Source organism: Lagenorhynchus albirostris, chromosome 14, assembly GCF_949774975.1.
Source record: "Lagenorhynchus albirostris chromosome 14, mLagAlb1.1, whole genome shotgun sequence".
Classification (NCBI taxonomy): Eukaryota; Metazoa; Chordata; class Mammalia; order Artiodactyla; family Delphinidae; genus Lagenorhynchus; species Lagenorhynchus albirostris.
In genome coordinates, this window is record NC_083108.1 from 23,319,430 (window position 1) to 23,345,618 (window position 26,189).

Genomic DNA, 26,189 nt, shown 5'->3' on the forward strand with positions numbered 1-26,189 from the left:
TCCCTTTCTCTTCTTCATTCGCACAGCTCCTGGGGTTCAGCTTTGGATTTGGCCCCGCTTCTGTGTGTAGGTTGCCTGAGGGCATCTGTTCTGCACCCAGACAGGACAGGGTTGAAGTAGCAGCTGATTCGGGGGCTCTGGCTCACTGAGGCCAGGGGGAGGGAGGGTTACGGAATGCGGGGCAAGCCTGAAGCGGCAGAGGCTGTCGTGACATTGCAACAGCCTGAGGTGCACCGTGTGTTCTCCCGGGGAAGTTGTCCCTGGATCACGGGACCCTGGCTGTGGTGGGCTGCACAGGCTCCCAGGATGGGAGGTGTGGATAGTGACCTGTGCTTGCACACAGGCTTCTTGGTGGCTGCAGTAGCAGCCTTAGCATTTTATGCCCGTCTCTGGGGTCCGCGCTGATAGCCACAGCTCGCGCCTGTCTCTGGAACTCGTTTAGGCGGTGCTCTGAATCCCCTCTCCTGATGCACCCCGAAACAATGGTCTCTTGCCTCTTAGGCAGTTCCAGACTTTTTCCCGGACTCCCTCTCGGCTAGCTGTGGTGCACTAGCCCCTTCAGGCAGTGTTCACGCAGCCAACCCCAGTCCTCTCACTGGGATCCGACCTCCGAAGCCCAAACCTCAGCTCCCAGCCTGCACCCACCCTGGCGAGTGAGCAGACAAGCCTCTCAGGGTGGTGAGTGCTGGTCGGCACTGATCTTCTGTGTGGGAATCTCTCCGCTTTGCCCTCTGCACCCCTGTTGCTGCACTCTCCTCTGTGGCTCTGAAGCTTCCCGCCTCTGCCACCTGTATCCACCAGTGAAGGGGCTTCCTAGTGTGTGGAAACTTTTCCCCCTTCACAGCTCCCTCCTAGAGGTGCAGGTCCTCTTCCTATTCTTTTGTCTGTTTTTTCTTCTTTCTTTTGCCCTACCCAGGTATGTGGGGAATTTCTTGCCTTTGGGGAGGTCTGAGGTCTTCTGCCAGTGTTCAGTACGTGTTCTGTAGGAGTTGTTCCACATGTAGATGTATTTCTGATGTATTTGTGGGGAGGAAGGTGATCTCCACGTCTTAATCCTCTGCCAGCTTGAAGGTCTCCCCCGACGATAGCCATTCTGACAGGTGCAAGGTGATATCTCACTGTGGTTTTGTTTCTTTCATTTTTTTTGGCCATGCCTCGTGCATCATGGGATGTTAGTTCTCCAACCAGGGATTGAGCCTGGGCCCTCAGCAGTGAAAGCATGGAGTGCTATGCTTTGGACCACCAGGGAATCCCCTCATTGTGGTTTTGATTTGCATTTCCCTGATGATTAACCATGCTGAGCATCTTTTCATGTGCTTTTTGGCCATTTGCATATCCTCTTTGGAGAAATGTCTTCAGTTCTTCTGCCCATTTTTTAATTGGGTTTTTTTTTCTTTTCTTTTGATGTTGAGTTGTATGAACTGTTTATATATGTTGGATATTAACCCCTTATCAGTCATATCATTTGCAAATATTTTCTCCCATTCAGTAGGTTGTCTTTTCATTTTGTCGATTGTTTATTTTGCTATGCAAAAGCTTTTAAGTTTAATTAGGTCCCATTTGTTTATTTTTGCTTTTATTTCCCTTGTTTAAGGAGACAGATCCAAAAAAGTATTGCTGTGGTTTATGTCAAAGAGTCTTCTGTCTATGTTTTCCTCTAGGAGTTTTATGGTATTCGGTCTTACATTTAGATCTTTAATCCATTTTGAGCTTACTTTTATATATGTTGTTAGAGAATGTTCTGATTTCATTGTTCTACATGTAGCTGTCCAGTTTTCCCAACACTTATTGAAGGGACTGTATTTTCTCCATTGTATATTCTTGCCTCCTTTATCATAGATTAATTTACCATAAGTTCATGGGTTTATTTCTGGGCTCTCTATTCTGTTCCATTGATCTGTGTGTCTGTTTTTGTGCCAGTACCATACAGTTGTGATTACTGTAGCTTTGTGGTATAGTCTGAAGAAAGGGAGCATGGTTTCTCCAGCTGTATTCTTCTTTCTCAAGATTGCTTTAGCTATTTGGGGTCTTTTGTGTTTCCATACAGATTTTAAAATTATTTGTTCTATTTCTGTGAAAGATGCCATTGGTATTTTGATAGGGGTTGCATTGCATTTGTAGATTGCCTTGGGTATGGTATGATCCTTTTTTAACAATATTAATTCTTCCAATCCAAGAACACAGTGTATCTTTCCATTTCATTTTGTCATCTTCAATTCCATTCATTAGAGTCTTTTAGTGTTCCAAGTACAGGTCTTTTACCTCCTTAGGTAGGTTTATTCCTAGGTATTTTATTCTTTTTGATGTGATGGTAAATGAGATTGTTTCCTTAATTTCTCTTTATGATAATTTGTTGTTAGTGTATAGAAATGCAGCATATTTCTGTATATTTATTTTGTATCCTGCAACTTTACCAAATTCACCAATGAGCTCTAGTAGTTTTCTGGTGGTGTCTGTAGGATTTTTCTATGTATAGTATCATGTCATCTGCAAACAGTTTTACTTCTTTGTTTCCAATTAGAATTCCTTTTATTTCTTTTTCTTCTCTGATTGCTGTGCCTAGGACTTCCAAACTGTTGAATAAAAGTGGTTAGAGTGGGCACTCTTGTCTTATTCCTGAGCTTAGTGGAAATGCTTTCAGTTTTTCACTGCTAAGTATGATGTTAGCTGTGGGTTTTTCATACATGGCCTTTATTATGTTGAGGTATGTTCCCTCTGTGCCCCAGACTTCTTTTTAAATGTCCTATATTTGTACACAGTGATTGGACCCCAGATTAAGGAAGGAATTTTTTTGGCTTTTTAGTATTTTGTGGTGTTTTTATTAAATGAAAATCCTAGGATGTGTGGTCAGAACACTTGATGATATAATGAAGTACCAAGGAACTCCAGGACCAGACTGCCAGGTCTTCAGTCCCTGCTCTACTACATATTGAATGTATGAAATTACGTAAGATATTTAACAGCTCTGTGCCTTCATTTCCTCATCTGTAAACTGGGGATAAAATAATAAGAATGATTAGCTTACAATAGTGTTTGTTGCAAGACTGGTTGTTATGAAGATCATAAGAGTTCAAATATGTAAAGTGCTTAGAACAGTGCCTGGCAAATAATAAGCACTTAATAACTGTTGCTAATAATATTACTACTACTGGGTCTGTGGCTTGGAAAGATACTTAGGCTCCCTGGGTTTCTATTTCTTTCTTTCTTTTCTTTTATTACTATTTTTTATTTATTTATTTTTGACTGCGTTGCGCAGGCTTTCTCTAGTTGCGGTGAGTGAGGGCTACTCTTCATTGCAGTGCATGTGCTTCTCATTGCGATGGCTTCTCTTGTGGCAGAGCATGGGCTCTAGGTCCATGGGCTTCAGTAGTTATGGCACACGGGCTCAGTAGTTGTGGCTCAAGGCTCTAGAGTGCAGGCTCAATAGTTGTGGCACATAGGCTTAGTTGATCTGCAGCATGTAGGATGTTCCCAGACCAGGGCTCGAACCTGTGTCCCCTGCATTGGCAGGCGGATTCTTAACCACTGCACCACCAGAGAAATCCGTCTTTTTTAAAAAATATTTATTTATTTATTTGGCTGCACCAGGTCTTAGTTGTGGCATGTGGTATTTTCATTGCCACATGCGGGATCTTTAGTTGCAGCATGTGGGATCTTTTAGTTGCGGCATGCGGGATCTAGTTCCCTGACCAGGGATTGAACCCAGATCCCCTGCATTGGGAGTGTGGAGTCTTAACCCCTGGACCACCAGGGAAGTGCCAGGTTTCGATTTCTTTAACTTTAAAATGGGGATAATACTTGCTGCCCCATCTAAGTTACAAGGCACTTATGAGGATGAAATAAGATTTTATGTGTGAAAGTGCCATGTGAAGCACTGACAAAATGTTTTCCTCTTATTAATGATTATTATCATTAAAATAGATAGATATTCTATTTGATGTTTTTTAACTCATCTATTTTAATTTTTGCATATAAATAATTTATATGATATAGTTACATATTAATAACCTCATATAATTTATAAACAATGTTGTGGGTGCTTAGAAGTTTTTTTACTGAAAGACATACATAATCAAAAAAGCTTGAAAACCTACTGATCTAAAGAAGTGTTTATGATACGAGCTCATTCATGCAGTGTTAACACATTATTGACTGGGGGATTTTTGCATAAACTAATGCCTGTGGCCAAAGATTTGTTTTGTAAGTGAATATTGAAACACCCACGTTTGAGTAAATATCAACAACTTTTTTTGCACTTAATGTATTTATTTGAAACTTTGTACATGTCTTACAAAAGCATTCTAATATTTCGTTAGAGTGTGATAGACCCTAGCAGGCACCTCTGTGTGGGGGAACAGAACATCTATTACAAATATACCATGTTTCACTGCACTTTCCCCTGGAAGAGCAGACTCTACACTTTCTGGTGACATTTTTTTTTTTTTAGTCCTGTGGATATTATTTCCTCTAGAATACGTTATTTTATTTTACTTGATAGTTGACAAGGTGGATCTTTGCGGGGGACTCTTTTAGAAACGCCACAAGAAGGACCAGGTGCGGGACTACCACTACATTTACCAGAATGGTCAGTTACCCATTCTCTAACTATTGCTAACAAAAGTTGCTTGTAAGTCATTTTATTCTGTGCATTAAAGCTACAATTAATTTTAAACACATTGAATAAACCGCAATTACTCAAATAGAAACCCACTTTCTTATACCATTTTTGAGTTTTCCAGAGGATATTGAAGTTTTCCAGGCATTGATCAGATCGATCAACTCCTTCTATATTTATTATACTCTATTAGACAAGTGGGCTTAGTTATCTGATGGCCACTCCTCCTGTCTTCCTTTCCTGTAGATGCTATGGAGGCGTCATGAATAACTGTCACCATGCGGACTAACCTCTTGTCTTTCCATATAAGAAGAATTACTTCTCCCTTCCATAAGAATGTCATTTCTCCCCTCTGTAGATTTTTAGATTTACCCTTTAATTGGTTTGGTAGACCACAATTATCTCTTATAGTCCCACAAACTCTGGTTTTATTTTTCAACAGTATTTCAGATGTGGACACACTGTTGTAATAATTGTCTTGGTAAATATGGTGCCATGAACTAAGATAAGGTTGTAGGACTGAAACGGTTTCTTGAAGTTTCTTTTCTTCACCCATGTAAATCTCAAGGTTGCATATATATCTGGTTTCACTTTTGCTAACCATCCTGACCGAGATTCCATATTTTGTAAGTTTTCCGGGATTATAGGTTTTGAATCTGAGTCGTCCTCTCCACTTTATCATTGCCTCATCAAGTGATAGCTCTTGTTTGAGTATATAGATCAATTGAAATTTTGGTAGAAAATAATCCAAAAGAGCTTTAACTTTTGAAATTCTGTCTTCAGGAAGTGGAATTTCCAAGTTATCGTTAAAGTGAAGAAATGTCATTATTTGTTCGAACCTTCTTCTGGTCATAATCTTTGGAAAAATAGGTTTCAAGTAAGGGATCAACCGACTATTCTTTCCAGTGTGACTTTCTTATTTGTCCCATCAAAATTTTTAATCCAAGAAACTTCTTCATGTCACTATTGGTTACATCAGTCCATTTTAAAGCCTTATCATACTTTTTATATGATTTTTCATTCTGTTGGTGATACAAGTTTGTTTGAGAAGCGACCAACTTGAAAAAGTCATTACCAAAAATTAATTCTGTTATTTTGCTAATACTTTGCGGGTTATTACATTCAATCGTTATACCTGACACACCTCTAAAGTCTTCTAATTTTTGTTATGAAATGTTGTCCTCAGTCCACTCTTCTGTAGAAGCAAAGGAGCATTCTCCAGCACCGTGAGTTTCATTTTTACTTTCTGTATCAGAATGAATCACTAAGGTTTTTTGTCTTTTTGTTGGTCTAATATTCACATCATCTGAATCAGAACTGTGTTCTGAAGAACTACCATCTTCTGAGACACTAGCATATATGTCACTCAGACAATCAGAGAAAGTATCTGCATAAAATTCACTGAAAAATTCTTCTTCACTCAAAATTTCGCAATGCGTTATTTTTGAAAATTTTATGATAATAAACTTGCATTTATAATATACACAGGGTTGGAACAAAAACCTAACTGAGCAAAATGTGAATGATAATGACAATCATAAGTTGTGATCAATTTTAAGCTCTAACAACTTCGCATGGTGATGTTAATTGTATCACTCTCTAAAACCATATTGATACGTCTCTGGTCGATAATGTTCGGGTAACAAAAGACGTATTAATACATCTCTGGTCAATAATGTGTTAATTCTGGCATTCTTGGCAGCATGCATCATCAACTGCCTTAAGAATGTCTTTGTACTCTTAGATTTCATATTAAGGAAGGAATTACCTTAAGAAAGTCATTAGCAATAAACAGAAAGAGCTACAGAAACAATGTTCATTGCAACATTGTAATAAAAGTTAGACATAACCTATATGTTCATCAAATAGGGGAATGTTTAAGTAAACTGTGATATATTTATAGGCTGTAGCCTCTGTTATGCAGCTTAGTAAACTATAATAAAGTTCTAAGGTTAGGAATTGTTTTAAAGAATATTTCATGAGGAAGCATTCCCAATATAATGGTAGGTGGAAAAATTAACATACAAGGAGATATAGATATGCAGAATAACTCCAGTTCTAGTAAAAATGCACATACATAAGACTGGAAAGAAATATATTAACATGCTAATAGTGATTATCTCCTGATAGTAGGATTACGTGTTATTTTTAGTGTCTTCATACTTTTCTATATTTTCTAGTTTTTCTGCAATGAACATGTATTAGTTTTATACTTAGGAAGAAAGAGTTGATTTTAAATAAAAGTTTAAAAATATAAGCCATACTTACTATCCTTAGGCTTTAGATTTCCATTAATTGAATACCTTTGTTAGAGTATGAATCATAGGATTGGGAAGGACTTTAATAAGTTATCATGGCCAATTCTGAGAATTTCAGTGATGAATTTCAGACAGCTGAATTTGTTTTTTTAAATGTTAAAATGTATTTTGGGGGTTTCATTTTGTGTGAAATTGACCACTCTTGCAATAAGAGCTTAGACCTCATCTTTTCTTTCAGTCTTAACAACTCGAATTTCTTTAAAAGTTCTTTATTGAGCCTATTCTCCAAACTTTAGCTTCTTGGTGTAGAATTTGATTTAGAAACCAGGAAGACTTGATGTTTATAAAAAACATTGCCTTCCATTACAGGTTCTCAAACTTGGCTATATGTCAGAACCATCTGAGGAGCTTTTAAAAAGTACAGATGTGTTAAACATTCTGATTTAACAAGTCTGGTCTGGGAGGGGGTAGGGAGGAAGAGGAGAGTAGGGTTTTGAAAATATTCCTAAATAATTTCACAGCTCTTAAATTAAAAATGGGCTCAGTCAAGAACATTTGAAGAAATTTAAATTACTGAGGCTGAAAGAAAGGATGAGGTCCAAACACTTACTGAGATAGCATTTCTTCTTGAATGGTGACACAAGCCTGGTTGTAAAAAGGCAACAAGAGGGCTGTTTTCTCAACTCTAGCAGAAACCCCTTCAGTGGATGTGTGCCCTGCCAGGAATCTAGATGCAATGGGGAAACATCACCATGATATGCTAACTCTATCCTTGGGTCTTTTCTTGGATGTACGTGCAGGGTCTCTTTCTACCAAAGCCTTAATCTACTTGTAATGTTGCAGGGACTCATCCCTCTTCTATTTCCTCTATAGTAATAATAGTAGTTGCCATTTACTGAGTTCCTGTTACCTACTAGGTATTTATGTCCATCTAGCTCTGATTCTTACCAGAACCTTGAAAGTCAGTTCTTTCACAGATATAGAAACAGGCTCAGATAGATCGAGTTTTTGATCTAAGGTCACATAGGAAATATCAAAACCAGATTTCAAAGCCTGTTCTGCTTGACTCCAGTGCCTGTGCTTTGTCTGTGGCATCATGGTGCCTGCCTCCTTGCTGCTCCCTCATGTGTTTCCGGTGTTCAGATGGCCTACATCCAGGTCTTTAACTTTCTTACTTCAGTGTCTGACTGTGCAGATTTGTGCCTACAGAGACCAATGTCTTATGAAAGGCTGGGTTTCTTTTTAAAATTGTCCTTTCAGGGAACGCTGTGAGGAGCTCCGTGTTGAGTTGTCCTGTATCCATCAGAAGGCAGTGAGCAAGGATCGGAAAGCACAGATAGCATTTAATGAGGAGCTGAAAAGGCAGAAGCTGGTGGAAGAGCAGATCTTCTCAAAGCTCTGGGAGGAAGACCGACTGGCCAAAGAGAAGCGAGAAGCCAAAGAGGCGAGGAGACAAAGAGAGCTGGTGGAGAACACACGGCTGGGGCTGAATGCCCAGATCACCAGCATCCAGGCGCAAAGGCAGGCAGAGCGGCGGCTGAAGGAGGAGGAGGCGCGCCTTGTGGTGGGTCTTTTGAAATGCTTGTGATAGGACGATGAACTCAGTGGCTAGAATACAGTTTGCCGGCCTGCTACTGTAGTTTGCCTGATGGCCAAGGCTCATTCACAGAGCAACAGACCATGGTCAGAGCCTTGGATTTCAAGGCCCAGCTGACAGTGCCATCTCATTGTATAGGGCAAGTTACTTCACTACTGTGATTCAGTTTCCTCATCTACAAAATGAGGCAAAGGACACTTGTCTTTGTTGTGAGGATGAAATGGGATAATCATCGGCAGTGCCAATGAAGCCTAGTGGCAATTTGGCAACATCCCCCCATTCTTTGATATGGATAATTGATAGTTTCCAAATCCCATATAAAGTGCTTATACAACAGCTACAGTGACCCCCCAGACCACCAGCATCAATAATTTTGTTCCTACAAGATCACTGCCCCTAGTATATACAAATTAGAGTTGTCAATGGAAATGTGTGCAAGCACTCAAAAAGGTAGCAATTTTATACGTATATAAAGCTTTCAACATCTGATACTTTAATACCACTGAATTTAGGAAGATGGTAGTATTTTCTTGGAGAATCCCAAGTATTGAAATTTGAAACCATAAGAAACATCAAAGGTAAGGTACATGCAGAGCCCAGAAATCTTCTCTGGGTTTAAGATTGTTTTATTTTGAAGAGTTTAGTAGATCTCTAAGAAAATCAAAATAGTGGCCCCCAAATGGCCTTATATATACCCCCTCCTCTGGTGTAAGATACTTAGTGAGCCAGTTTTACTCACAACACTTCTGACACCAAATGTGTGTTTTTTTTTCTCACATCAGACAATACTCTGATGCTCTGCAGACACTGATTAGGTGTCCTGCAATTTGATTCAGTTCTGATACTATATGGAGTTAGTGTCAGACTCCGTAAGTTGAAGGGCTTAGTCCCACAAGACTGCCCTCACTTCAGATACCCATCACAAGTAGTGGGTCCCTAGGTTACCCACACTTCTGTCCAGCTTGGCTACAAAGTCCAAGGTTCTCATGACTCCCCCTCAATTTCAGTAATTCACTAAAACAGCTCATAGAACTTAGGAAAGTGCTTTACTTACCATTACCAGCTTATTGTAAGGTATACAACTCAGAGATGGTCAAATGGAAGAGATGCATAGGGGAAGGTATGTGGGGTGGTACACAGAGCTTCCATGCCCCCACCACCTTGATGCGTTCAATCCAGAAGCTCTCTGGACCTCATCATTTGGGAGTTTATGGAGGGTTCATCACATGGGCATGATTGATTAATTCAATCACCATTGGTGATTGAACTCAATCTCTGGCCCCTCTTCCCTCCCTGGAGGTCAAGGGGTGGAGCTAAAGTTCCAACCCTCTGGTCACATAGTTTGGTCTTTCTAGTTATCATCTCCCATCCTGAAGCTATCTAGGGGGTCCAGCCACTGGTTATCTCATTAGGCTACAAAAGATAATCTTATCACTTTGGAGATTTCAAGGGTGTTAGGAGCTATGTGCCAGGAACCAGGGGCAAAGACAAAATATTTATTTTTTATAGCACACCTAGCTATCTCTATTTCTACCTTACTTTAAAAAAATTTTTTTCGGAAATAACTTTAACAAGGAGTTGCCAAAAATATTAGAGTTTCTGTGTACCTTTACATGACAAAATATTATATATAGAGACTTATAAAGACTTATACTCGTATAATACTTTCAACTAAAGTTACTCCCTTATTTAACTAAACTAAAAAACCCTCCTTTGGATTTCACCAGCTTTTACATGCACTCTTTGGAGGAAGGGGTATAGTTCTATGAAATTTTACCATATGTAACCACTACATTTATGTAATCACTACTGAATCAGGATATAGAATTGTTCCATCATTCAAAGAAACTCCTTCCAGCTACTCCTTTACTTTACTGTATAACATAACATAATTATAACATTTGTTATAATTATAACAGTAATGTCATATTAAATAATAATATGATATATGCATATGATATGTGCGTAATAATATGATATGTGCATATAATATTATGCACATTTTCAAATGCACAGAAGTGGAGAGTACAATGATCATACTCATGTACTGATCTCCCAGTTTCAGCAGCTGTTGCATTTTGACATGTTGATTTCCTATATTCTACCCGCTTCTGTTTTTGTTTTAAAATATGTCCCAGGGACTTCCCTGGTGGTCCAGTGGTAAAGAATCCACCTTACAATGCAGGGGACGCAGGTTCAATCCCTGGTCAGGGAACTAAGATCCTACATGCTGCAGGGCAACTAAGCCCATGTGCCACAACTACTGAGCTTGTGTGCCTCATCTAGAGCCCGCGTGCCCCAAACCACAGAGCCCACGTGCTCTGGAACCCAAGCACCACAACTAGAGAAGAGAAAACCCACACGCCACAACTAGAGAGAAGCCCGCATACCACAACAAAGAGCCCACACGCTGCAATGAAAGATCCCGCGTGACTCAGCAAAGATCCTGTGGGCCACAACTAAGACCCGACGCAGCCAAAAATATATATGTGTGTGTGTGTGTGTGTGTGTGTGTGTGTGTGTGTGTGTGTGTATCCCAGACATGTCATTTCTCCCTTAAATACATCTCTAGTATGCATCTCAACAACATGATTAAGGATATTTTCTTATACAATGCCAATATCAAACCTAAAAAAATTAATAATAATTCATTGCTATCATCTAAAATCAGCATCAAATTTCCATCACTGTCTAAGTTATTCGACATTTAAATCAGGATCCAAACGTTGTTGTCCTCTTATAAGTCTCTTTTAGAATGAGTCACTGTTTATTATTCAAATCTGGTCACATTTGAGATTGAAAGGGGTGCATTTAATTCAGTACATAAGCGCAACAGTGTAAAATCAGAACTATCCTGGGGAAACCAAGACATAGTAAACTGCTTTCAGGTCTCTTAATTTTGAGCAGTTCTCCCCCCATACCATCTTTACCTGCTTCATAGTCTGATTTGGCTGATTGCTGCCTCCTGGTATAGTCAACCTTACTTTTTAAAAAGTGTGGCCTGGAACTTCCCTGGTGGTCCAGTGGCTAAGACTCCACACTCCCACTGCAGGGGCCCCAGGTTTGATCCCAGGTCGGGGAACTAGATCCCACATGCCACAAGTAAAAGTTTACATGCCGCAACTGAAGATCCTGCATGCTGCAACGAATGTCCTGCACGCAGCAACTAAGACCCAGTGCAGCCAAATAAATAAATGAATGAAAAATAAATAAATAAATAAAAAGTGTGGCCTGCTATCCCACTGGCTTTCATGTTTGATATCCATCGTTTTTCCTTAAATATTGCAGAGCATTTTTACTTTTATTGTCTCATTTGACCCTCACAATTCAGTGTGGAATTACTCTCATGACATTAATGGAAAAGTCTAGCATATAACTTCCCTCTCACAAGCCAGAAATCGTGGCAATCATGGCTGTTGTGAGTCTCAGTTAGATCAAGTCAATTGGGGATTGTATCCCTCCTCACTATAAATGTGTCATCTCCTGTCCCCGCTGGGCAAGGAGTTATCCCTCCAGGAGAGTGCAAATGCCTTTGACAGGAGGATTAATGCCTCAGTTTATACCAAACTCACAGCACCCAACAGCAGTGGTACCCCAGTTAAAACTGATTAGTCAGGCAGTTAAGCTAGCCGGGAGGGTCAGATAGATAAGAAAATGAGAGGAATGGGGGAGAGCTTTTAAAGAACAAAATACTTAATTTACTTTTGTATTTAGCTGATGTGGACATCTCCATTTCTGGACTCTTATTGCTGGTTAATAATGTATCCAAATCTAGATGTGCAGATGTGCATAGAAGACTTAAGTCTGGAAGGTCAATACACCAAAACGTTGAGAATGGTAGCGGGTGAATGGGTATTAAGAATAAAAGTGATTTATCCTTATACTTTTCTGCATTTTGAACTCCACAACTATTTATTACTTTATAATCACACACAGACAGCAATTTCACAAAGCCGTATTGCTGATTCAGCAATGAAAAGGCAAGTTTTATTTCTTATAGTACCTTTTCACCCAGGAGTGTGTGTTTCCAAGAAACCGTTTATTCTCACCTCTTAAATGAAATGCATTAACTTCTTTGTTTTGTCCAACTGTACTGATACAGTATCTTCACTATTGTTCTGCCATAGGAAAATGACAAAGCACAGGTGAAACTTGAGAATGAACAGGATAGGCTAAAGAAACAGAAGACAAAACAGGAAATAAGGGCTGCTTTGCAAAAAGCCCTCCAAGAGAAGATGGAGCATATTCAGCAGGAATACAGAGAAGATCAGGACTTGAACATGAAGCTCATGCAAAGCGCCCTTCAAAACTTACAGGAAGAGGCTGATAAAAAGAAGCAAAAAAGAGTAAGACATTTATTCAGTGCCTACTGTGTGCTGGATGAGGTTCCTTGTTGAGCTCTCAGTCTTACGGGAGCCAGCCATGTGTAGAATAAAGCATAACTGCTACTGTAAGTGTGGTCCACGAACCAACAGCATTAGCATCATCTGGGAGGATGTTAGAAACAGAAATTCATAGGCTTCAGACTCAGAATCTCCAAATTCAGATCTTGGCCGGGACAAGAAACCTGTTTTAACAAGTTCTCCCAGGTGATTCTGATGCTCACTAAAATTTGAGAACTCCTACTCTATAACATGGTGTTAGTAACTGTGATAGCAGGATGGGATCGCAGGAAGTGGAGTGACTAAGTATGTCCAGAAGTTGGGGAAGACATCACTGAGAAAGTGGTGTTCAAGTTGTACTTTGAAGGATATGTAGTTTTGACAGGCAAAGAGAGTAGAGAAAATCATTCCAGTGTTTATTTAGCTGTTTCTTTAAAATTTGTATTGAACTCTTTAGGGTGTTGTTCTTTTCCTAAAGGTACTATGATTTGTTTTGTTTTGATAGACTATTTTTTAGAGCAGTTTTAGGTTCACAGCAAAATTGGGCAAAAAGTACAGAAACTTCCCATATACCCCCTGCCCCAACACATGCATAGCCTTCCCCATTCTCAACATCCTCCACCAGAGGGTACATTTGTTACAATCGATGAACCTACATTGACACATTATCACCCAAAGTCCATAGTTTACATTAGGGCCCATTCTTTGGTGGTGTAGATCTATAGGTTTGGACAAACATATGATGACATTTATCCACCATGAGAGTATTATACAGAGTGATTTCACTAGGCTAAAAATCCTCTGTGCTCCACCTGTTCATCCCTTCCTCCACCCCAAACCCCTGGAAACCACTGATATTTTTACTGTCTCCATAGTTTTGCCTTTTCCAGAATGTCATATCATTGGAATCATATAGTATGTAGCCTTTTCAGATTGGCTTCTTTCACTAACTAATATGCATTTAATTTCCCTCCATATCTTTTCATGGCTTGATAGCTCATTTACTTTTAGCACTGCATCCATTCCATTGTGTGGATGTACCACAGTATATTTATCCAGTCACCTTCTGAAAGACATCCTTGGTTGCTTCCAGGTTTTGGTGATTATGAATAAAGTTATTGTGTACATTCTTAGGCAGATTTTTGTGTGAACATAACCTTTGGGTAAATATCAGCATAACCTTTGGGTAAATATCATTTGGGTAAATATCAAGAAGCGTTATTGCTGGATCATATGGTAAGAGTATGTGTAGTTTTGTAAGAACAGCCAAATTGTCTTCCAAAGTGTCTATACCATTTTGCATTCCCACCAGCAGTGAATGAGAGTTCCTATTGCTCAGCATCCTTGTCAGTATTTCGTGTTATCAGTGTTCTGGACTTGAGCCATTCTATTAGGTGCGTAGTGACATATCATTGTTGTTTAATTTTAATTTCCCTAATGTCATGTGATATAGAGCATTAAGGATTCTGAACCCAATTCCAATATGTAGAGTGGTATCCAAGCAATGCTCGGGACACGAGCTGGGTGTCCTACAATTCCGTTCAATTCTGACACTATCTACCCAGAGATAGCATCGGATTCCACAGGGAAAGGGCTCAGTTCTATAAGACTTCCCTCTACTTCAGTTGCCAGTCACAAGCCCAGATGGTTACCTGTGCTTCTGACCAACTGGCTACAAACTGGAAGTTCCAATGATTTCCCCCTCAAACTCAGGATGCCAATTGCAAATCCAAGTTGTTACTTGACAGACTGGCTGTAAATCAGAGGTTCCCATGACCCCCTCCTTGAGTTCGATTGATTGGCTAGAGCAGCTCACAGAACTCAGGAAACCAGTTTGCTCACTAGCTTACCAATTTATTACAGAGTATATTAAAGGATACAAATAAATAGCCAGATGAAGAGACATATAGGATGAGGTCCTGAACAAAGGAGCTGCTGTCCTCATGGAGTTTGGGGCCTGGCATGGTGGAAGTGTTCTGGTTCCCCAATTCTGAACCCTCTCCTTCGGGGTTTTTATGTAGGCTTCATTACATAGACATGATTGGTTAAGTCATTGGCCATCAGTGATTGATTTCACCCTCCAAACCTTCTCCCCTCCCCAGAGGTCAGGGAACTGGGACTGAAAGTTTCAACCCTCTAATCACATGGTTGGTTCTCCTGGCAACCAGAGGTGTGGTCCAAAAGTCACCTCATTAACAGAACAAAAGACAACTTTGCTGCTCTCATCACTTAGGAAATTCTAAGGGTTTTAGGAGTTCTGTGCCAGAAATGGGGATGAAGACCAAATATATATTTCTTATTATAAATCATAATATCACAAGCATCTTTTTATATGTTTGCCATCTGTATATTTTTGATGAGGTGCCTGTTAAGATATTTGGCTCATTTTTTGAGTTGTTTGTTTTCTTCTTGTTGAGTTTTAAGAGTTCTTTGTATATTTTATCGCGAAAGCACCTTTCCTACCGTCTTGTTGTAGCTTCTTCTTTGTCTTTGGACGTAGAATATCTCTTCTGGTAGGTCCCAGTCTTTTTTTGTTAATGGTTGTTCAGCAGTTAGTTGTGATTTTTGTGTTTTCATGAGAGGAGGGGAGCTCAAGTCCTTCTGTTCCACCATCTTGTCTCCAATGCTCTCTGTATATTTTAGATAACAGTCCGTTATCAGATAAGTTTTTAGCAAATATTTTCTCCCAGTCTGTGACTTGTCTTTCATTCTCTTGATCAGAGCTTTCATAGAGCAAAATTTTTAATTTTAATGAAGTCTAGCTTATCTATTCTTTCTTTCATGGATTATGCCTTTGCTATTGTATCTAAAAGCTTATCACCAAACCCAAGGTCACCTAGATTTTCTCCTTTGTTATCTTCTAGGAGTTTTTTTTTTTTTTTCTTTTACAACTTCTAGGAGTTTTATATTTTATGTTTAGATCTTTGGTCCATTTTGAGTTAACTTTTGTAAAGGTGTAAGGTCTGTTTCTAGATTCTATTTTTTTTTTTTTTGGCATGTAGATGTCCAGTTGTTCTAGCACAATTTGTTGAAGAGATTCTCTTAACTCCATTGTATAGCCTTTGCTTCCTAGTCAAATATCAGTTGACTATATTTATATGAGTCTATTTTGGGGCTCTGTGTTCTTTTCTATTGATCTATTGATCTATTCTTTCACCAATTCCATACCGTCTTGATTACTATAGTAAGTCTTAAAGTTGGGCAGGGTCAGTCGTCTGACTTTGATCTTGTCCTTAAATACTGAGTTGGCCAATTTGGGTCTTTAGCCTCTTCATATAAATTTTAGAATCAGTTTGTTGATTTCCACAAAATAATTTGCTGGGATTTTTTTTTTAATTACATTGAATCTATAGATCAAGAATGGAAGAACTGGCATTTTGACAATATTGAGTATTCCTATTCATGAACATGGACTATCTCTCTATTTAGTTCTTTGATTTTTCTCATCAGTTTTGTGCTTTTCCTCATATAGATCTGGTACATATTTTGTTAGATTTGTACCTATGTATTTCATTTTTGGGGTGCTAATGTAAATGGTATTGTGTTTTTAATTTCAAATTCTACTTCATTGCTGGTATATAGGAAGTCAGTTGACTTTTGTATGTTAACCTTGTATCCTGTAACCTTCCTTTAATTGCTTATTAGCTCCAGGAGTTTTTTATAGGTTCCTTCAGATTTTCTACATAGACAACCAAGTTATCTGTGAAAAAAGACCAGCTTTATTTTGTTCTTCCCAAGCAATATACCTTTCATTTCCTATTCTTGTTTTATTGTTTCAGCTAGGACTTTCAGTATAATGTGAAAAAGAGTGCTGAGAGGGGGCATCCTTGCCTTGTACCTGATTTTAGTGGGAAAGCTTCTAGTTTTTCGTCATTAAGTATGATGTTAGTTGTAGGTTTTTTGTAGATATTCATTATCAAATTGAGGAATTCCCACCTTTATTCCTGGTTTACTGAGAGGGTTTTTTTTTTATTTTAACATGAGTGGGTGTTGGATTCGGCCAAAACTTTTTTCTGCATTACTTGATATGATCATGTGGTTCTTCTTCTTTAGCCTGTTGATATGATGGATTACATTAATTGATTTTTGCATGGTGAACCAGCCTTGCTACCTAGGATAAACCAATCAGAGAAGAAAAGAAATAAATGGAATCCAATTCAGAAAAGGAGAAATAAAGCTGTCACTGTTTGCAGATGACATGATACTATACATAGAGAATCCTAAAGATGCTACCAGAAAACTACTAGAGCTAGTCAATGAATTTGGTAAAGTAGCAGGATACAAAATTAATGCACAGAAATCTCTGGCATTCCTATACTCTAATGATGAAAAATCTGAAAGTGAAATTAAGAAAACACTCCCATTTACCACTGCAACAAAAAGAATAAAATATCTAGGAATAAACCTACCTAAGGAGACAAAAGACCTGTATGCAGAAAATTATAAGACACTGATGAAAGAAATTAAAGATGATACAAATAGATGGAGAGATATACCATGTTCTTGGATTGGAAGAATCAAATTGGTGAAAATTACTCTACTATCCAAAGCAATCTACAGATTCAATGCAATCCCAATCAAACTACCACTGGCATTTTTCACAGAACTAGAACAAAAAATTTCACAATTTGTATGGAAACACAACAGACCCCAAATAGCCAAAGCAATCTTGAGAATGAAACATGGAGCTGGAGGAATCACGCTCCTTGACTTCAGACTACACTACAAAGCTACAGTAATCAAGACAGTATGGTACTGGCGCAAAAACAGAAATATAGATCAATGGAACTGGATAGAAAGCCCAGAGATAAACCCACGCACATATGGACACCTTATCTTTGATAAAGGAGGCAAGAATATAGAGTGGAGAAAAGACAGCCTCTTCAATAAGTGGTGCTGGGAAAACTGGACAGGTAAATGTAAAAGTATGAAATTAGAACAGTCCCTAACACCATACACAAAAATAAACTCAAAGTGGATTAAAGACCTAAATGTAAGGCCAGACACTATCAAACTCTTAGAGGAAAACATAGGCAGAACACTCTGTGACATAAATCACAGCAAGATCCTTTCTGACCCACCTCCTAGAGAAATGGAAATAGAAGCAAAAATAAACAAATGGGACCTAATGAAACTTAAAAGCTTTTGCACAGCAAAGGAAACCATAAACAAGATGAAAAGACAACCCTCAGAATGGGAGAAAATATTTGCAAATGAAGCAACTGACAAAGGATTAATCTCCAAAATTTACAAGCAGCTCATGCAGCTTAATAACAAAATAACAAACAACCCAATCCAAAAATGGGCAGAAGACCTAAATAGACATTTCCCCAAAGAAAGAATGCTCAGCATCATTAATCATTAGAGAAATGCAAGTCAAAACCACAATGAGATATCATCTAACACTGGTCAGTATGGCCATCATCAAAAAATCTAGAAACAATAAATGCTGGAGAGGGTGTGGAGAAAAGGGAACACTTTTGCACTGTTTGTGGGAATGTAAATTGATACAGCCACTATGGAGAACAGTATGGAGGTTCCTTAAAAAACTAAAAATAGAATTACCATATGACCCAGCAATCCCACTACTGGGCATATACCCTGAGAAAACCATAATTCAAAAAGAGTCATGTACCAAAATGTTCATTTCAACTCTGTTTACAATAGCCAGGACGTGGAGCAACCTAAGTTTCCATTAACAGATGAATGGATAAAGAAGATGTGGCACATATATACAATGGAATATTACTCAGCCATAAAAGGAAATGAAATTGAGTTATTTGTTGTGAGGTAGATGGACCTAGAGTCTGTCATACAGAGCGAAGTAAGTCAGAAAGAGAAAAACAAATACCGTTTGCTTACACATATATATGGAATCTAAGAAAGAAAAAAAAAAGATCATGAAGAGCCTAGGGGTAAGACGGGAAAAAAGACACAGACCTACTAGAGAATGGACTTGAGGATATGGGGAGGGGGAAGGGTAATCTGTGATCAAGTGAGAGAGTGGCATGGACATATATACACTACCAAATGTAAAATAGATAGCTAGTGGGAAGCAGCCACATAGCACAGGGAGATCAGCTCCGTGGTTTGTGACCACCTAGAAGGGTGGGATAGGGAGGGTGGGAGGTAGGGAGACACAAGAGGGAAGAGATATGGGAACATATGTCTATGTATAACTGATTCACTTTGTTATAAAGCAGAAACTAACCATTGTAAAGCAATTATACTCCAATAAAGATGTTAAAAAAAAAAGATCAGCTGTTATCCTTATGGGGATTCCCTTGTGTGTTATTTGTTGTTTTTCCCTTGCTGCTTTTAATTGTTTTTCTTTGTATTTAATATTGATAGTTTAATTAATATGTGTCTTGGTGTGTTTCTCCTCGGATTTATTCTTTATGGGACTCTCTTTGCTTCCTGGACTTGATTAACTATTTCCTTTCCCATATTAAGGAAGTTTTCAACTATAATCTCTTCAAATATTCTCTCAGTCCCTTTCTTTTTCTCTTCCTCTTCTGGGACCCCTATAATTTGAATGTTGGTGCATTTAATGTTGTCCCAGAGGTCTCTGAGACTGTCTTCAATTCTTTTCATTCTTTTTTCTTTATTCTGTTCTGCAGTAGTTATTTCCAGTATTTTATCTTCTAGGTCACTTATCCATTCTTCTGCCTCAGTTATTGTGCTATTGATCCCTTCTAGAGTATTTTTAATTTCATTTATTGTGTTGTTCATCACTGTTTGTTTGCTCTTTAGCTCTTCTAGTTCCTTGTTAAATGTTTCTTGTATTTTCTCAATTCTGTTTCCACGATTTTGGATCATCTTTACTATCATTATTCTGAATTTTTTTTCTGGTAGACTGCCTGTTTCCTCTTCACTTGTTAGGTCTGGTGGTTTTTTTCCTAGCTCCTTCATCTGCTGTGTGTTTCTCTGTCTTCTCATTTTGCTTAACTTACTGTGTTTCAGGACTTGTTTTCGCAGGCTGTAGTTCCCGTTGTTTTTGGTGTCTGTCCACAGTGGCTAAGGTTGGTTCAGTGTGTTGTGTAGGCTTCCTGGTGGAGGGGACTCGTGCCTGTGTTCTGGTGGATGAGGCTGGATCTTGTCTTTCAGGTCCACGTCTGGTGGTGTGTTTTGGGGTGTCTGTGGACTTATTATGATTTTAGTCAGCTTCTCTGCTAATGGATGGGGTTGTGTTCCTGTCTTGCTAGTTGTTTGGCATAGCGTGTCCAGCACTGTAGCTTGCTGGTTGTTGAGTGGAACTGGGTCTTGGTGTTGAGATGGAGATCTCTGGGAGATTTTCACCATTTGATATTATGTGGAGCTGGGAGGTCTCTTGTGGACCAGTGTCCTGAAGTTGGCCCTCCCACCTCAGAGGCACAGCACTGACTCCTGGCTGCAGCACCAAGAGCCTGTCATCCACACGGCTCAGAATAAAAGGCAGGAAAAAAAAAAGAATGAAAGAAAGAAGAAGATAAAATAAAAGTTATTAAAATAAAAATAATTATATTAAGAAAAAGATTTTTTAAGTAAAAAACAGACAGACAGAACCCTAGGACAAATGGTAAAAGCAAAGCTATAGAGACAAAGTCACACACAGAAGCATGCACATGCACACTCACAAAAAGAGAAAAAGGGGAAAAAATATATGTATCGTTGCTCCCAAAGTCCACCTCCTCAGTTTGGGATGACTTGTTGTCTCTTCAGGTATTCCACAGATGCAGGGTACATCAAGTTGATTGTGGAGAATTAATCTGCTGCTCCTGAGGCTGCTGGGAGAAATTTCCCTTTCTCTTCTTTTTTCGCACAGCTCCTGGGGTTCAGCTTTGGATTTGGCCCCGCCTCTGCGTGTAGGTCGCCTGAGGGCGTCTGTTCTTCGCTCAGACAGGACGGGGTTAAAGGAGAAGCTGCTTCGGGGGCTCTGGCTCACTCAGGCCAGGGAGAGGGAGGGGTACGGAGGTGGGGCAAGCCTGCGGCGGCAGAGGCCGGCGTGACGTTGCACCAGCCTGAGGCGCGCTGTGCGCTCTCCCGGGGAAGTTGTCCCTGGATCACGGGACCCTGGCAGTGAGGGGCTGCACAGGCTCCCGGGAAGGGGTGTGTGGATAGTGACCTGTGCTCGCACACAGGCTTCTTGGTGGCGGCAGCAGCAGCCTTAGCATCTCATGCCCGTCTCTGGTGTCTGTGCTGTTAACCGTGGCTCACGCCCGTCTCTGGAGCTCCTTTAAGCAGCTCTCTTAATCCCCTCTCCTCGCACACCAGGAAACAGAGGCAAGAAAAAGTCTCTTGCCTCTTCGGCAGCTCCAGGCTTTTTCCCGGACTCCCTCCCGGCTAGCTGTGGCGCACTAGCCCCCTTCAGGCTGTGTTCACGCCGGCAACCCCAATCCTCTCCCTGGGATCCGACCTCTGAAGCCGGAGCCTCAGCTCCCAGCCCCCGTCCGCCCCGGCGGGTGAGCAGACAAGCCTCTCGGGCTGGTGAGTGCTGGTTGGCACCGGTCCTCTGTGCGGGGATCTCAACGCTTTGCCCTCCACACCCCTGTTGCTGCGCTCTCCTCCATGGCTCCGAAGCTTCCCCCCTTCGTCACCCGCAGTCTTTCCCTGTGAAGGGGCTTCTAGTGTGTGGAAACCTTTCCTCCTTCACAGCTCCCTCCCGCTGGTGCAGGTCCCGTACCTATTCTTTTGTCTCTGTTTATTCTTTTTTCTTTTGCCCTACCCAGGTATGTGGGGAGTTTCTTGCCTTTTGGGAGGTCTGAGGCCCTCTGCCAGCGTTCAGTAGGTGTTCTGTAGGAGTTGTTCCACATGTAGATGTATTTCTGATGTATTTGTGGGGAGGAAGGTGATCTCCGTGTCTCACTCTTCCGCCATCTTGCAGCTCCTCCATAGATTATTGATTTTAGATCTTTTTCTTTCCTTATATGTATGTGTGTGCATATATGTATATACATGTGTGTATATTTATATATATATTCTAGAGGAAGTACATGGCATGCCTTCAGGGACCACAGATAGTAGTCAAAGCAGAGTGCAGACAGAGAGAGGCAGGACCTGAGGCACATGCCTTTGTTAGGATCCATGGGTGGAGTACTTTGTGGTTCCCAGGCTAAGGCTGGATTGGTCAACTCAAAACAAAAGTGTGGGGTTTCAGTAAGCCCCACAGGGGTCTTATCTAAGAGGTATATAAGGGGAAGATGTTGGGAGGTGGGGCACTGTTGATCACAGGGGCTCTTGGGGAAGTCATATTAGGAACTTACATTAGCTTGTGACTCTGTGGACTGCTATCTAGAGCATGCACTTGCATGAGGGCTCGTGTCAATTTGAGATCCCTGCAGGATACTTAGCTAAACAATATGGATTCAGAGGCAGCGATGCAGTAGAGTAGCTTAGCTAAACTCTTTTTTTTTTTTTTTTTTGTGGTACGCGGGCCTCTCACTGTTGTGGCCTCTTCCGCTGCGGAGCACAGGCTCCGGACGCGCAGGCTCAGCGGCCATGACTCATGGGCCCAGCATCTCTGTGACATCTCTGTGGGATCTTCCCGGACCAGGGCACGAACCCGTGTCCCCTTCATCGGCAGACAGACTCTCAACCACTGTGCCACCAGGGAAGCCCTTAGCTAAACTCCTGACAGTCTATCCTGTGATTCCTTGTCATCAGGAATAACAATCACTTGTGTAGTGGGTAAGTTAAAGGACATAGGTATTGTTTTCTTTCTTTAAAAAAAAATTTTTTTTTGACCATGCCGCATGGCATGTGGGATCCTAGTTCCCATACCAGGGAGCAAGCCTGCACCCCCTGTATTGGAAGCATGGCGTCCCAACAACTGGACCACCAGGGAAGTCCCAGTATTGTTTTCTGAAGCCACCTTAAGGCACATTTAACCAAGGCAATAATGATGAAGCCTATGATAAATAGACTTGCTACTGTTTGGAATCCAGGTATTAACCATTGCCCTCAGGTGGATGTCGAGAGCCATGAGAACAAATCAGGGACCTCGGAATGTGGGAATTTGTTGAAATACTTTAGTGATATTAAGCATGACCTGTATCTCTTGACATCTGGAGGTTGGCCTGTAACAGTGTTACAATAATAGGGATCATCTCCATGGATAGCTTGCAGACTGGGCAGTCAAGTAGACCTGCTCCAGCCCCTTGAGTCAGATCCACAACAGACTATGAATGAGGTGTTATTCATCATTAAGAGGCAATGAGTATACAGGGTGAGGTCCAGCCTTTGTGTCTGAGTATAGTTGGTAGCCCTCAGAAAGTACTGCAGTTACTTTGATGCCTACCCACAGGGTGCCATGTGTAGGGTCTAGGTTAGGGTTTGGTCCAGCCTAAATGAGGCTCGAGGTGTTTTGGAGGGAATTAGTACAAGGGTCTGATAACCAGGAAGAGCTATAGGATACGTAGGGGCATGGGGCTGTACATCTCGCCCTGAGTGCTCACAGACCCAACATCTTTTTACTTGCAAGTCCTGAGCTGCCACCTTGCAGGTTTGTATGAATATATTTGTCATGTAGGATCTAGGGTTGTGGTGTGGGGCAGGGTCGTGGCATGCAGCAGGAAGGAGTTGTGGATGAGATGTAGAGAGGTGTGGAGGTAGCTTTTTGGGTATGGAGGATGTGCTGGCAGTGGTGGTGGTGCTGGGAATAATGAGGGGAGTAGGCCTGTTGTGGATACATCAGGTAGAAAGCAAAAGCTGTAATCTAGTACACTGAGCAGGGAACACAGCACTGAGAATTCCCTGACCATGGGGTCTAGGCAGGTCAGTCAGGCTAGAGGTGCCTCATTGTGGCTCATATAGTTTAGAATACATTGTTTGGCTTGCCATAAAGGTGAAATGATGTCTAATGCTGCCAGGCAGTCAGCAGGGGGCTTATAGATTTTCAAGGGTTTTTATAGAGGCAAGGGTCGTGAGGCAAGCAGTTAGCTATTTCAGGAAAGTAGTACTCTGTAGAGTCTTCTGGGTTGATCCAGTGGAGGCGTTTTTGCATCTTGGCCTTGAGGTTAACAGTCACTGTCACCGAACTGCACTTGGGTCGGCTCGCCCAACACGTGCAGCAAAGCCAATCTACTGACACGGGATTGTGGTGAAGGAAAGTACAGTGTTTATTTGTAGGGCACCAATCAAGGATAACAGGTGGCTCATGCTCAAAAGACCTAAATTCCCTGCTGGCTTTCAAGGATGAGTTTTTAAAGACAAAGTGAGGGAGAGGGTCATGGGTAACATGATCAGCTCGTACACAGTTTTCTGACTGGTGGGTGGTGAGGCAACAGGATAATGTTTCGGGAACCTAAATCATCAGTCTTCTGGCTCCCCACAGTTGGGGGTCTCTCCTATAGTCGGGGGTCTATGTGCTGGTGGTCAGGATCTGGTGGGGTGCTGGTGTCTATAAAAACAATTCAAGAGTGTGTATCAGATTGCTATCTGGATCCCTCAGGGAGGAACCACAGTCCTCTGACTCTGTTTTATGGCTGACTTATTGTTTAAGTTACTATTACTTTTCTTGCTTGACTGCTTTTTCTTTGTTTCTGCATTACCCCGATTCTCTAATTATTAACTTATTGAGCCTGGTCTTTAAAACTCAAGAGGACGAGGAAACCAAAGCTTTTCCTACAAAAAAGAAGCAGGGGACACAGAGAGCTCTGTGACCGGGAAGGTCCCATAGGGTCCTGCTTCGTTTCAGCAGCCTTGAGGTTAACAGTCACCACAGTCATCACCCCCTGGTGTGGAGGGGATCTGGGAGACAAAAGTCCCAACGTCCAATGAGGTTGGGGCACGTTGTCTCCCTCTTTGTTCTATTGGGTTGTTGTGTTGTCACCTGAGGTGCAGTTATGTCCAGCAGTGAGCCCTTGGTCTGGGGCTATGTTCTCTGCGGAGCTAGTGTGCTTCGGGGTGGCAGAGGCTAGCTTGCACTAGCCTTACACTAGCCTCTTCCCAGGTGGAGAGTCATGAAGGGTAGGAATGGCTGGTTGGTGTTAAGTTCTGAGTGTAAATGCTAGAGGCCTGACTCAGGACGAAACTACAAGTATGCGCTCTACTACTAGTTGAGCAGATTCAGTGAACTCCACGGGGTCATCAGGGGCATACCTTGCAAAGGAACACTTGGTGTCCATGACCAAGCTTTGTGGGGACTCTAACCACAATGTGTATAGATTCTGGGCACAATGATAGGCTAGTCCTAGGGACATTTTGTGGATGGCAGCTTTGTAATCCAGAGACCACCCCATTAAAACTATACATTAGAGCATGAACTTGCCAGCCAGAGGAGTCTGATTTGGTTACACTGAGATGGCCATTCTGCCTGGGATATAATTTGAGGCATGGTATAAAAGGGAGTGACTCACTTAAGCATCGCTTCTACTGGCACCATTTAATGTAGAGGGAGGTGAACTCTGGGTCAGAATCCATGCCTGCTGGCAAACTGGCAGAAACTCTTTTAACAGGGCCTGCCAGCACCTGGTGCTCTGCTATCCAGTTGTGCCCCTGGCTGGTTTTGTTCCAGCGTATCTCCTGAGACATGGTTAGGCCTGAGGGGTCTACTGGTAATCCTATTATCCATGCTGTACACAGTGAGAGTAATAGGCACATCTAAGATCATTTACATTTGACTGACTTGCAGAGGCCTCCTTTGGGGCCAGCAATCTGGATACTGACCAAAGGTGGGGTATAGTTGCTTTGGAGCATGAGCTCATTTACCTCTTCATCTAAGGTTAGGTAGGGACCCAGCCCACATCTGCTGATAGAGGCTGCTAGATCCCAGGATCCTTTTTGGATTTCATTTCCTAATGTGGTTGACAACCACTAGGTTGAGGGCCACTTTTCCTCTCTCTTAGATCCACACAGTTCAGCTAGTGGGTCCTGGAGCTATAATTTCAATCTCCAGCAAAATTTGTGATGAATTTGTTTTAATTAACCAGCCTTTATAACCCAAATAATGAGTCGTAGCTGGTGGCCCTAGATTCGTGACTGATACTGAGTCATCTTCTGGGTCAATAAAATCTGTATAATCATGATTCTAAGGAATTTGGTAGGGATTTGTCCTCTCAGGCTTTCAATTATAAGAGGATCATATTGCACAATCTGCCCTTGACTGGGTTGCCAGCGTGTGGAAGACAGAGAGACAATGGAATAATCAGAATGGTAAGGGGAGTATTCACCTGGTGAGTGGATGTGAGTGGCATCCTCTCTAATGTCAAAGGATTGGAGGTTCCCTTTTAGTACTAACAGGGGAGTCTTTGGAGGAGACTGGTAGTACGTGTGGTGGTGTTTAGAGACATGAAGCTGGGAATTAAGTAGTATTAGAGCCTGGGGCCAAATTTCTGTCCATTTGGGGGACAACACAGTGT

The 26,189-nt window shown here is 41.1% G+C and overlaps 1 protein-coding gene across 1 annotated transcript in view; it reads left to right on the plus strand.

Annotated features, from left to right (window-relative positions):
• The window catches only part of CFAP53 (cilia and flagella associated protein 53), a 66,857-nt gene that overhangs the window by 23,013 nt on the left and 17,655 nt on the right, over nucleotides 1-26,189 (plus strand). Inside the window, exons 4-5 of the mRNA XM_060121612.1 lie at nucleotides 8,134-8,437; nucleotides 12,598-12,816. Of these exons, the coding sequence (XP_059977595.1) occupies nucleotides 8,134-8,437; nucleotides 12,598-12,816 (523 nt within the window). The remainder of the gene's footprint in view (nucleotides 1-8,133; nucleotides 8,438-12,597; nucleotides 12,817-26,189) is intronic.